Below are 13,676 nucleotides of genomic sequence, written 5' to 3' on the forward strand. Positions count from 1 at the left end.
GTATATTGATAGTTTGACTTTTTTTAAAGTTAGGTGCTGTTCATATCATCAGCCTGGTTCTAAGGACAATCAAGAGACCTAATAGTCAAGTTTTTGGACTGTGGGAGGAAGCTGGACTACCTGATCAGTTTGTAAGATAAGCCCCAATTTTAATAAAGCTTATGTACTGATCCAACTAGTCCAATAGAATGGAAGCTATCATATTACACAATGTCCCATTGGCTCTGGCTGCTTGTCACCAGCTTCAGTAACTCAGTCCAGTCTCTCATTAAGGTTTGTTTCATCTGTCTGAATGTGCTCCCGGTGTTTGGTAGAAATGATTATCCAGTTATAAAGCCTCTGTCATCTCACACAACACATCATCTGTTCAGATGAAAAGCCGCACAAATGTTTTTCCATAAAACTGGAGACTTCCTAAATGCAATTTTCCATCTTGTCTCTTTCATTCACTCATGGTTTTCTTTTTTCGCTTTTCCGTTTTTTTTATGTCTAATTAAATTAGCATAAAGCTTGTTGAAAATGCCCTCATCTTTACAGCCACGACTTCGCTGTTTAGCTTATTTATTTCTTTAAATAAGAAAGTTTGGCTTTTTTTAAAGTTAAAAATTCAATCTTGAATTGAATTTTAAGCAAACAATAAGTAAAGTTGGATTCTATTTTGTTTGAGGTGATTAATAGGATATCTGTACTGATGTCCTATTAATACACATCCACAGTGTACTGTATAGAGACAATAGGAATTAACAGTCCTTCAGGCAGCATCTGGTTTCACTCCATGTTTTTGCTAATGGGATTATATCACCTTTCTTACTGTTCAGCATTTGTTTCCAGTTCCCTCTTCTGCATCCTGAGTTTGTTTTGTAGGCTCCAAAGTTAGTGGCTGGAGATCAGTTAAGGGTGTATTCACACCAGGCCTGTTTGATTCACTGAAACTAATTGAATTCTAATGTTGCCCAAAAAGGCTAACTCTGATCTGTCTGGAAACCTGGGCCTCAGTTTGGTTGAAATAAACTCTGGTGTGGTTTCAATGCACCAGAGCACACTGTGCACACTAAGTAGACTGGAGACTGCTCCTAAAGCAGGAGGAGGGCTACAGAGCTGGGCCTTCTGGGTAAAAACAACCGAAGCAAACAAGCAAGTCTAACACACCTCATGCAACAAATACCTTATGGTCTTTTGCCTAAGACAAAAGAACAATCCTTCAAATGTTAATACTTTGTCTACATTTCCTGAAGAAGGAACTTGTCCTCAGTTTCTTCTTGGTGTTATTTCCTTCAGTGATTCTTGGAGCAGCGCAGGGGGTAAAAAGCTTTCCCAAAGAGTTTGGTTTGTTCAGCGCAGTGAAGCATGAAAGTGAACTGCACCAACTGAAAATTATGGTCTCCAGTTGAATTGAGTCTACCGGACTAATAGGTGTAAAAGTGTAAAATCACCTTATGGTGAATAAACCCTTTATCAAGTTCAGAAAAGCAGCAAATCTAGCCATTAGCTGCTACATTTCTGGGACAGATTTAATCAAAAGACTTTCAAATGAGTTTTCATCTTCAAGTTGTCAGCTTTATAGTTCTGAAGTGGCTTTGTTGATCATGGCCTGACAATTTGCCTACGCTTATTGATTTTTTTAAAGCTCAATCTTTTACTCTGATGTCTTTTCAGATGTAGTAGTTTGAGATATGTGTTGCACTATTTTCTCTAGGCCCTCCATTAGACAATAGTTTGTAGAGGGACACCCTAAAACCTCAGAGTGATGGCTAGTGTGCAATGCTTGCATATTTACCTGAAGGTATGCTCTTCAGTGACAGCATGTCAGAAGGATCTTTCCAAAGAGAAACTTGAAAGGCGTCATAGTGAGGTGACAAGACTGACTCTGTCAGCCTCGGTTAATTTGAAACAATAAATCTCTAAACCTCATAGATGAACTGGCTCAGCTCTGTTTTTATACTCGTCGATTTGGTCTCTATCAAAAACCCGCAGCCACAGGTTGTAAACTAAGAAAGATTTTTAAAAAAGCAACCAAAAATAACTGCATCTGTTTCTAGACAAAATCTGTAAAGAAATCCAGTATGTATTTTTCTATGCTTGTATGAAAGCATGGTTAAATAACGTTGGTAGTGGAGGATAAGTCTTCTTTCTGTGATGTATAAATTAAGACATCCAAGTGTTTTATGGACTTATTGACATCTCTGTGACCTGTTATGCATAACACACTCACTCCCTCTCCTTTTGTGTGAGCCGGGGCTCTGGAAGTGTTGAAGGGAGGGAGGGAAGGAGGGCACTGAGGGTACAGCATTGCTTCAGGGCCAGACTGAACTTCCTGTAAAGGTGTAAGGGATAAATGCAGAGAGAGATGCAGGGAAGGGGTGAGGCCATGTGAGGAGACGAGAGTCTGAGCCTGGCTTAGACATCTCCCATTCTGAGGCTGCTGACATCCCTACTGGCTATCATATCTTTTTGTGCCTGTAACACACAACTCACACACTTTTCAATTTTTCACTCTCTTCCTTTTGCTCGTCCCCTATTCTGACCCTCAGCACTGCTTTTACAGAGAGAACAGATACTTTGTCCTATTGGACCACTTGTAAAAGCTTCTATCCCTTTCATTCTCCATGGCTTCTGCACACATCAAAAGCAGAGGCTGTTTAACAGTGCCAAGTCCTCTGAGGGTCATGGCAAAGGACACACTCACTAAGTGTGGAGGTTCATAATGTCCTGTGTTTGAGTTTACTGCCTGAAGGCACTGTGGACTTTACTGTGGTTGTAGAGAGAAAGCGATATTATTAACTCTTTCCAGAACTGAACCTTCCTAGGGCACTAGCAGAAAAAAAAACAAGATTAAGTAAGTATTTATGTCTATTCATCTAGTCAATCCAATACTCACCAGGCTTCACCAAGTGCACCTCTCATCAAGTTTGGAGCTTTGTTCTTACAGACAGAAGCCAATTTCAACGCATCAAATTTTGAAAACGGGTTAAGTTTGATATAGTCAGCATTTTTATTAATGAAGGTAACATAGTTATTTGATTGTGTTATAAAATGGCGTCATGTGCCTGGAAAATATATAACACCACCACTTTTGCTTCATATAAATGGCACACTATTGGCTTCATATAAAATAGTCAATATTTGGCATTTCTTCAAAGAATGGTACAAATGCAAGACAGAAAGTGGATGCTCTGGTTCATCCATCTGTGGCATTTTCAAGTGTGTACTTTTACTGTAACTGCATTGCAGGTGGTGAATTTGTTTGCTTTGTACAATTTATTATTAAATCAAAAAAACATTTTTTCTCTATTCTCTTTTTTTCCATGTGGTGTTACATGACACGTCTGCTTATTTGACCGTCCAGGTGAGTACCACTTTAAACTTCTTGACAGCAACCATGCAGTGTGCTCTCTTATCCTTCTTTGGTTCCTTGGCAACATGTTTCAGTGTTAGGCCTTCACATTCCCTCCCAGAGACCCTTCTTTCAGCCCCAACACCCTGTCATTATTTTAATCAAATGCAATTACCACCGCTATGGGGACAATGAACATTTGTTGACTATCCTTTTTCAGCCACCCCTAGTCACTGCCCCCTGGATCCCACCGCTTCAGCCTTCCCACACACACACAAACACACACACACATGCACTAGAACAAACAACTGTCTTGGGGAAAAAGGGCAAGAGTTAAAAGTCTGAGGCCAAGTAGACGTGTGGGTTTGGAAAGATGAAAATACACATTGTACTGTACAAGGTTCACCAACAACATTTTTGTTTTGGGGTGGAGAATTTGATTGAAGTGTTATGGGAGACTTTTGTTTGACTGAGAGCAGTGATCAGTGTGTTTAGGAGTTGTCCATGTGCGGTTTGGCACATCAACTAGGCGTTCTTTTGGTCAGTGGGTGGGAAAAGCAGGGGGGAACATAATGACCTTATGATGCTGCTGTGGGGTGAGGCATTGAATTGACCGCTTTTGTGGCGAGTGTCAGAAAAGACGCCTCGTCCAAAAGCAGGCCGGCCTTTGTCCTCATTCCTCCTATTATCTTTGCACCACTGCAAAATGTGTTTTCAGATAATCTCTGAAGAAAGGGCAAGATGGCTTCAGAGAGGACGGTTGTGTCTGTTTGAGTGGAGAGAGACAGGAGGCGTTGGGGGTGGTGGTTGTTGTTGAATAGCCTCCTCTGTAGTGATGAGGAAGGGGGAGAAGAGTGGGATAAAGACTGTAAGTGTTCTGGAGATGTGACCACCACACCACCTCTTCTGCCTTGTGGGCACAAGAAAATAATTCACTGATCTGTCATCTGCCAGACATTACCCGACACTTCCTTCCTCTACCTCAACTCCTTTTTTTTCACATACTTACACTCTAATTCACATCACTTCTTCTCCCAGCTATACTCAGAATTCATTCCCGTCCACCAGACACATAATAACTCTGAATCCCTCAGTGGCCCCCTCCTAGTGTGAGAGGACTTAGCTAGTGGCTCCAAAACTTATGAATCACCCTCAGGTAGACTGCAAATCTCTGTTACAGAAAAAGATGACTTTAGGTTGAGCGAGTGTGAGGATGCTCACTCTGCACAATGCTCTTCAAAATGGAGGCAATAAAAACATCAAACACCAACTGGGAGGGGGAATTCCTCATGCATGGCTACTAACCAAACATGAAATGTTTATGCTTTCAGTGTGTGGGATGGTGTGGAATTGCTCACTCACGAAAAGCAGGGGACAAAGTTGTCTCTGATCCACATGTGGTACCTCCCGCTACTTCATGTATTCTTACAACAGTTCAAGGAACGAAAGGCGGCAGCAATCCCCTGACTAAAGATACAGATATTGAACAGGACAGGAACATTAACATTTTACCAGAGCCGTTCCTCCACCTCTTCTTCTCTCACCGTCTCACTCCTTCCTTTGACATGGTGTTGGCATTCCCCAGAGCTGTAGTACACTTACAGCATACTGGGGGAAAGTGCCACATTTGGGAGTCACAGCAACACAACATTGAGAGAAGCAGCAAAGTGGGCTGAAGAGAACTTTCTTGGCAATAAAGTAATTGTGAAGACTGTTTGGTTGAGGAGACTGCTTTGTGCCTCAACACTCGGCTGTCTGGTAGACATTTTTATTTTCCTATGCTTTTCTGTGTCCGATAATATAATTGCATTTATATTAATGTATGCCTACAAAAGCTTTGAGGCAGACAGTTCTTTTATTTTATACAGTCAATGTGAAAAGAAAGTGTAGAAATATTATAGATTTTAGGCATTTAGCAGGCTCATCAGTTCTTTAAGTCTTATTTCTGTTGTAAAAAAAACAAAACAAGTATTGGTTCCATGTTAACAAACTGTGTGCAGGAAGAAGTACATTTTTCCATTAGTTTTAAACGGAACAGTAGAAGCTAGATGTTTCTTATAAGATCCACTTGGTCAGTTGATAAATAGCAAGTTTAGCTATAAAAGCAGGAGTTCTAGCAGTTTGTTGCTCTGGAGTCTACACCTGTGTGTCACCAAAGTAGAAAGGTACGGTAATGACCAAAGAGAAGCAACTGTTGTTTAAAAACACTTTTCAAACAACATTAAGTTCACCAATTTACTGTGAAATGAATAGGCAGAAGTGAAAAACATTTAAGACAGCTGCCGATCCACACAGGATTGTGTCATACTCAGAAACTCGGGGTCATCTCTCAGATTCCACAGGCCTCAGTTAGCATTACAGTTCATGATGGCATGATTCAAAATAGAGACTGATTAAGCAGGATGTGTCAGAAGTGTTACCAGGCCAAATCTTTTCTCTTAAATGAATATGGAAGCACGTCTTGTTTGCAAACCTCCATCTGGGTAAACAAGACTTTTGGAGCAATGTTCTTTGGACAGATCAGCACAGAGTAGAGATGTTTTGCCATACTGGGGAGTGCTTTGGTTTGCAGAAAGCAAACACTGCAAACCACCCTAAGCCAGTTATATCAACTGGGAAGAATAGTGATGGAGGTTTAATGGTACAGGCCTGATTAACAGCCAGAAAATTTGGACTCATTGCCTTTATTAGCCTCTTTCACACAGAACTTCAAGACAGGGTTAAGGCACCTTTTTGCCATCTTTAAGTGTTTTGTGGAAGGACCAATGCAATGAGAGTGGTTGAAGTCAGCACACTTCTGTCATGCCCCTGACTCATCCTACAAACTTCCCCAGAGGGCATAAAATACTAATAATATTCCATCCATCCATCTGTAATCTAACACTTCATCCCTTGTGGGGTCATGAAGGCTGCTGGTGCCAGTCTCCTATGGTAAATGGGTGAGAAGTGACAGACAGGTCACCAGTCAATCATAGACTAATGTTACATGTTACAATTAAAGCTTGGTGGAGACTGGATTATGCAAGCAATGACATGTAATGAAGAGTGAGGCATTTTCACGAGCTACTATATCAACTACCTTGATATAGTAGCTTCATATTTGTTTTACAAATAACTATTGGGGAATCTGTTTTGTATTTTTGTAGTTTTACTTTATTTGTCTTACGAAAAATTTCGTAACAAATAAACCAGTCAGTGCTGAAGAGTGCAAATGTCCAGGCTAAATATTAGCTGAGCATTAGCTGTTAGGCAACTAATAGGTATAGTTTTCTTCTGCACATACTGAAGACAAAATATCATCATTAATACTTTCACAAGTATTAAGAATCCACGTTTAACTCTTGACAACTTTTCTTTTCCTGCCTTCTGCTTCATTTATTAGCGTTGACCTGAGACAATATGGTTGAATGACATCAGAGAAAAAATCTTTGCAATACATTGACATCAAAATTTCTAGAAAAAAATACATGGAAACTTTCAATTACACTGCAACCAAATATTGTTTCAGTAGTTAGATTTTTGTTCTTTTGACTTCCTGTTTAGCGTTGGACTGCCTGCATTGTTAAAGTACAGTCATTTAATATATTAAAAGCAGAAAAGGTTTTGTTAGAGTTCCAGTAAAGATTTAGATCCACGCTGTGGTTCTTCAATTTCTGATTCTTTGGTATTTATCTATACTGTGGTGCTCAGGGTAATGTTGATAAGAATTGACCTTATAGAATGTTCTGAAGCTGAGCTGGTTAAATGTTGCAGTTAGTCCTAAATGACAGGGTCCCTGCAGCCTTTGTTGCTCATGCCTCATTTTATATGGTTTCTTAATAAAAGACTAGCGAGAGCTCAGGCCAGAAATAGAGCTCCCTTCATCCAGGACCGACCATCAGCACAGTTTACTTGGAGCATGACATTAACACCCAGTGTACATATGTTAAGAGCCCTCTTGGAAAATACAGTGTGCGGTTGGAGCAAGGGATTTGTTCAAATTAGCCTCACAAAGATCATATAACATAAGTGGAAACAAATGTGGATGCCTCTGCCTTGTTATTCTTCTGAATCACCAACAAAACTTTGGCCTTTCAGACAGCTCATACTTAACTAGAGAGGAAAGAAAAGGCGTATGAAGCCAGGTCAAATGCTTTTCTTTTTTCATTTCTTTCAACTCCCAAAGTAATTTTATGAGACACCTAGAAGTGTTTGGAGAAGCCTGGCCTTTGTAAATGTGTGTAGGAGGAAAAAGTTATGCCTAATGCGTAATGTCCATTGAGTTCTAGTCTGTTATACATGGTAATGAATGGCGGTCACAGAAACAGTGTCCTGTATCAAAGAGCTGAACTAACATGCCTTTCTCACGGAGCCAGAAAAATGGCCCTTTGTCATAGTGGACGCCTGCTATCGACTCCCAGCATCTCACAAAATATGCCCCATTGTTGGTGAAGGCCAACTCCGTTTACAACTCTGAACCGACAGCATTCCTGAAGTCAGCAGCACTAACCACTTCTCCAATGACCTCCAAGAAGAACAGCAGTGGACTACTAATAGCTTTACCTGATGTCAGATTTTTTCCCTTTTGCCAAAATATTTATAAAGCTTTGAGATTTAGAGCTTGGTTTCAAATGTGTCGCTATGCAGTTCTGTGCAGGAGTGTTCTGAATTGAGTTGTGACCATATGTAAAATTTCTGGTTACACATTCACCAAAAGTGATAGCTGAAGGAGAATTTTGTCTCTTCTAACACGGCTTCTTTACTGAATGACCCAAATATGTTTTGTAGTTTTTTTTTTTTTTTTTTACATCTATAAAATTCCATCCATCAATTAGCCTCAACTGTACCAAGTTTCCTCCCCATCCACACAGATCAGCTCCTCTGAGGGAATCCCAAGGCATTTCCAGGCCAGTCCCACATAGTCTGTCTTAGTCCCTCCAGTGTGTCCTGGGTTTCCCTTGGGGAACATTCAGTCAGGGTAGGAACATACATTCAATGGTAAATCTAGAGGCTTGGCTCTTTCTTTACCATGATACAATGCTAACGTCAATGCCACATCAATCCCACTTTATTTTTCCCTTGTTCTGTCATTAATGATATTATGAAGAACAATTGCAATGATGCTGGATCTCAGTCTTTATCCAGAACTGTAGAAAAAAAGACTTTGAATCTGATTGACTCAGAACGTTCCTCTGTTGGCTCTCTATATAAAAAAGACAAACAGTAGGTCCCACATTTTCTTTTGATTAGGGATTTTCTGATCAGGTCCTTAAGCCCAAGTCAGTGTGTGTCGACCAGTGCTAAGGGACAACATAAAAACCTACATTTACATTATATTTACTGTAATCCAGAGCTAGATCACTGGCAGCCTTGCACATGCATGATTCCACTGCAATGTGGTAACAGAATGGAGTGGGCTTCCTCTCTGCTCTGCTGTTGAAAGCTGCAAATTGAGCCTGCTGTTCTTTGTTGCTTATTTTAAGTAAAAGTTGCTGGAGAGGTTTGAAAAGTTGCTAAATATAGCAACAATGTTGCTAAGTTGACACTGTTGTCAACTTAGCAACATTGCTCTCACTTCTAACTGATGCTGTATTCTGCTTTGCTTTATGGCAGTAAGTGCTATAAAGTATAGTGCATGTGTTATTTCCAGCCTAACTCCACACCACCACATAACGGTAGTTACTTACTGTTGCTATTTTAATTTGGGGTTAAAATAATTATACATATATATCTGATCGGTCCCGATTTCTGATCATGTGATCGGACTGGGACGTCCCTGCCTTTGATTAAAAATGGTTGTTGGATGTTTCAATCAATGGATACTATGGTTTCACCTGCCATTGGTTCTCTTCTCTTTTTACTTTCTGCAGAATTTTGGTCTTTTTTGGCCTTTTTGCTTTCCTTTTCCTTAGAAAGGTGATGTCAAAAGGTGTTTACACCTGCAGTCACATGCACCTGTTGCCAGTGTTGACCAAGCTCTGCACTGGTGCCAACACAATTCTGTTGAATAAAATATCTCATAAGGAGGAGACGTTCACGGCCTTGCTGAAGATTTTTGTTTGTCTTAAAACCTTTTTTTTTATTTAGTCATGTTGAAATTCTTACCCAAAGGTTGTTGGTCTAACATTACTTCTATCAGATACGATATAGTTGGCTACAACGTATTGTTTGTGAAGCGGTTTTATTGTATAGATATGATTGGTGCACACTTCCTTTGAAAGTAGAGGTAGATATCACAAGAACATAACTGAACTTCTCAGTGTAATAACAACCAGTCTAATTTCATTGATAAAGTAAGTTCAGCTGGAATCTCCTACAGATATCTGTGATGATCGTACTGTAAGACTACCCTGAAATGAAGTTATGTTATCATTGCATAACAGTAAAAACTACAATTGTTATAAAATAAAGTTTTACTAATGTAAAGATCTTTGTGTTAAATAGACATCCACTTGATCGGCTGCGCAATAATATAACTTGGCTTTTGGCCAGAACTGTTCTCTTTAAAACAAGTTGGATTGACTCATGTTTGACTAATATTGTACAGCTCGTCTTGTAAATAAATATATTTAAATGTGTTTAGAAAAGATTCAGTTCTGGGATTTAGTGTTTTTGACATGGAAGTGATTCTTTGAAAAAAACCACAAACCGTAGAAAAACATGTCACATTCTGGCATTTTGGCTTTTGTGGCATGGAGTCGTGTCACCCATGTCTATTTATGACAGGGTGTTGTAATGCTTGGGGTTTTTTATGCTTACAGGCAGACAGGCCTTTTAACAGAACTTCTTCTTGAAACACAAATAAACAAACAAAGAGCACACATGCAAAATTTGGGAATTTCCTTCTTTCCTGCTGTGTGCAAATGTTTCACTTTTCCCCTTCTGAGAATGAATGCAGTAAATCCGTGGACAATCTAGGGACTTCTGTAAAAATGGTGGCAGTGAAAGCAGTGTTTTAAGAAACGAGTGCTGGAGTTCAGTTTTAAAGGCCATCCAGCATCCACTAAGCTCTCATACTGTTGGGAGTGTTGGAATTTTTTCAACCAAAGGGGGCTATTTACTAGGCTCCAGACGCTACATGAGTGTGTTTCTGGAAGTGAGAGAGCAAAGTAACACTCAAGAAAGCTTTTATTTATAGGGATCTGAAAGCTGGAGAGCCCTGAAACTCTGGGATTTCTAATGACAAGCCTTTTAAAAAGCAAAAACAAACCATCTTACAGTCACATCCAGCTATTTTCATCAATTGTACGTCCACAGGCCACTATTGGTGGCTGTATTGATGTGAATGACTTATTCCCATGTTGTCAGAACTTTGGAGATCTTTTTGGACCATCTTTCAGTGCAAATTCCAGTATTTCCTGGATCCACTTTGTCCTGTAGGATATTGTTGACATGAGTCAGGAGCTCTGGCGCTAACAACCTCAATGATGAAGTCAGCACCTCTCAACATTTCTCCCCTTAATGGAGTCTTCACTGCCTTTGTCCTTAACCATCCATTTCCATTAATTATTCAGAAGGAGAAAGGAAAACCGTTTGAGTGGGTAACACTGATCCAGTGTACTCAACCAATCTATGCAGTGTAAGTAATAAAATACCACACACTCAGACGACACAATAAAAGAGATGGAGACAGAGGAGACGCTTGTTAAAAATGTAAGTAGACGGAAGCTACCCCAGGACAACAGAGAGTGGAGGAGGTGGCGACTCGGGAGTCAGAAGACACAGCAGCGACATCTTAGTGTCTAGGTTAATCAGCGAAACAGGCTGATAGCAGCTGGTGTTTCACTGTATCCGCCAGGTCCGTGGAGGGCGCCTGTCTCGGCAGAGACTAAGTCGATGTGATGTGCCCTCAGTGCTGTTGAATGATGCTAATTGGAATTAGCGCCCACTGTGCGAAAGTGACACTAGACATTCCAGGGCCCATCCAGGCTCTACTCACTGCAGGTTGTCAAACTCCAGCGTATGCTTTCACTTCACCCTACAGGCACTTTAAATATGTACAGCATTAAAAAAAAGTTCTAAAGAAAATGTGAACAATTCAGAAAATTCTGGGAGGATGAATTCAAATAACGAAGGTGTGTGTGTGGGGAGGGGAGGGCGGTAGAAAGGCAGAGCCACTGCGTTATGATATCATTTTGATTTTGAAAAGGTCGCACTGCACTTTTGAACTTTCTCTCTCAATAAAGCTCGCGTCTCCATCCCAGTGTCAGGAAAGGGAGGGTTTGCAATCCATAAGACATCATGCGAAGATGAAACCATTAAAGCTCGGCTCCTGGGCTCTGTGAGATCTTCATTGACAGGTTGCTTTTTCACCCTGAGTGTGATAAACACTCCCATCCAGTTGGTGTGAGAAGTAAAGCTTGGAGAGAAGATTTTTTTCTGTCTAGATTTTGGAGGGGGGCCTTTTCTGAGGTATTAGATCCATGAACTGGGAGTGCTGTATTGAATATTTTATCGACTGTCTGCTTGCCCCGTGCTGACCTGCCTGACATGCTAAGTTCCTGGCTCGCTGGAGACGCCACGTCGCTTCGCATCAGCTCAGCCACCCGTGAGGCTTCCCTGCATTTCCTGTGAATAAACTCACACACAGTGGGGGAGGAAGAGAGGCCAGGGCACAGGGGCACTGGGGCTGAGATGAGGAGAGAACACATACATACACATTCTTTCTCTGAAGAACAAAAGAGACAACCTTGGCTACAGCGTGAACTCCCTTGGTCAGAGCCCGATGATTCCTCTGAAAGCATCCAGTGAAATGAAACAACCTGAAACCTCTGTTTTAATTACAGCTTCACCGCCCATAAAGTTTGCACCAACAAGACACTCCAGAGTTGACTTTGGCTGTAATTAGATATGAACATGAACATAAATATTCCAGCAAGTTCTTAATCCAGTGTAAGACGCTGATTTACATAAGGAAAATAATGTTATAACCACAAATCCTTGCAGCAATAAACTAAAATTCAACCTAAGAACTGAAGTTTGTTGTTTGAAAATGGAAAAAAACTAAAGTCAACGTTTCAAATGAAGCAAACTGGTTGTACATTCCTCTAACTTCAGTCCTGTTGAATGACCGGAAGAGAATTCAGGGATGATTGTCTTTTACATTAAATATTTATTTTCAATAAAACCTGTACCTTCCAACTAGTTGTTTAAACCTGCCAACCAACATCAGATTGAAGGGCCTCCAGGTCAGTTTGCCCATTTTGCCACTTCTTATTCTGTACCAGCGCTTTGCCATTCCGTGCATTCTTACGTCTATTTTTGTATCAGCTAACAGATCTTGTCATACCCCTATCATAATCCAGTTTGTGTTAGTTGATTTGTTCATAAATAAACCTTAATACATAAAGGTACAATACATATTTGTATTTTCACAAATTACAGACCTAAATAAAATCTAGCATGTAATTTGTTTGTTTTACAGCCTGTTTTTCTCTTTATTTCTGTTTTGATTCCTGACTCTCACGAAGAGTGATATATTTCGACCTGATAAACATAACTGTTTTGTTAAATTAAATTAAATTGGTCCTCTGTCTCTTCAGGAAGTCATCACAATATGTCTCTTCTATTAACTGTTTTAACAATGTTTTTACCAGGGTTTTACTGAGAAGTAGTTCCAATAATGAGCTCAGGAGATGCAGCAGCTCCACCAGGTGTTTGCTAACTGCTTCTGGCTAGTCTGAAGGAGCGGAATGAGAAGTCACTGAGGGAGGTGGAAGCTCAGAAACTTGGAAAGTGCAGATGTGAGGAGGAGTTGCGTTCAACCAAGCGTTTTGTACAGCTGAATGGTTGCCATGGAGATTGAAGGATTTCCAAAACATGTATAAAACAACCAAAGCAACACTCCCGCTATGTTTTTGATGAGGAAACAATATTATATCATAATGTAAAGCTCAAAAAGTGCATTTTAAATAATACTGCCTCTTTTGGACAAAGACAGATTTTTCTTTCATTACATCCACAAAATGGATATTAGCAGAGCATTATATTGGTTTCTGAATCACTGAAGAAGTCAACTGATCACACTGGAAAGATTTAAAAATCTGAATTACCATCCTGTTACCCTGTCATGTGACAAATTTGAAAAAATAATTACAGATTGAGCATTGCTCAGAGGCTGAGTATATTTTCTCAGACGTCACCCAACACATCTCCATCCCTCTGTCTCTGGCTCATTACAGGCACTGGGGCTTCCTAATGTGTTAAAACTCAGTAGAGTGGAAACGTCAGCCAACGGACTTTGGTCCCTCAACGATCTTTACTTATTCATGCACGCTCTGGCCTCTCCCCAGGACAGTGCAGCTCTGACCCAGGAGAACAGCAGAGCCTTGAAAAAAGTAACCCTGCATCAGGGTCACTCAGT

At 40.3% G+C, this 13,676-nt stretch overlaps 1 protein-coding gene across 6 annotated transcripts in view; it reads left to right on the plus strand.

Moving 5' to 3' along the window:
• bcas3 (BCAS3 microtubule associated cell migration factor) overlaps positions 1 to 13,676 on the plus strand; it is a 305,494-nt gene that overhangs the window by 179,797 nt on the left and 112,021 nt on the right. Inside the window, exon 23 of one of the 6 annotated variants that reach the window (XM_044118515.1) lies at positions 4,666 to 4,970. The exons of the other annotated variants lie outside the window; for them this stretch is intronic. Coding sequence (XP_043974450.1) covers positions 4,666 to 4,724 — 59 coding nt within the window. The 3' untranslated portion in view covers positions 4,725 to 4,970. Of the gene's footprint in view, positions 1 to 4,665; positions 4,971 to 13,676 lie in introns of those variants that run through there. 6 annotated transcript variants of the gene reach the window in all.

This window comes from Gambusia affinis, linkage group LG06, assembly GCF_019740435.1.
Source record: "Gambusia affinis linkage group LG06, SWU_Gaff_1.0, whole genome shotgun sequence".
NCBI lineage: Eukaryota > Metazoa > Chordata > Actinopteri > Cyprinodontiformes > Poeciliidae > Gambusia > Gambusia affinis.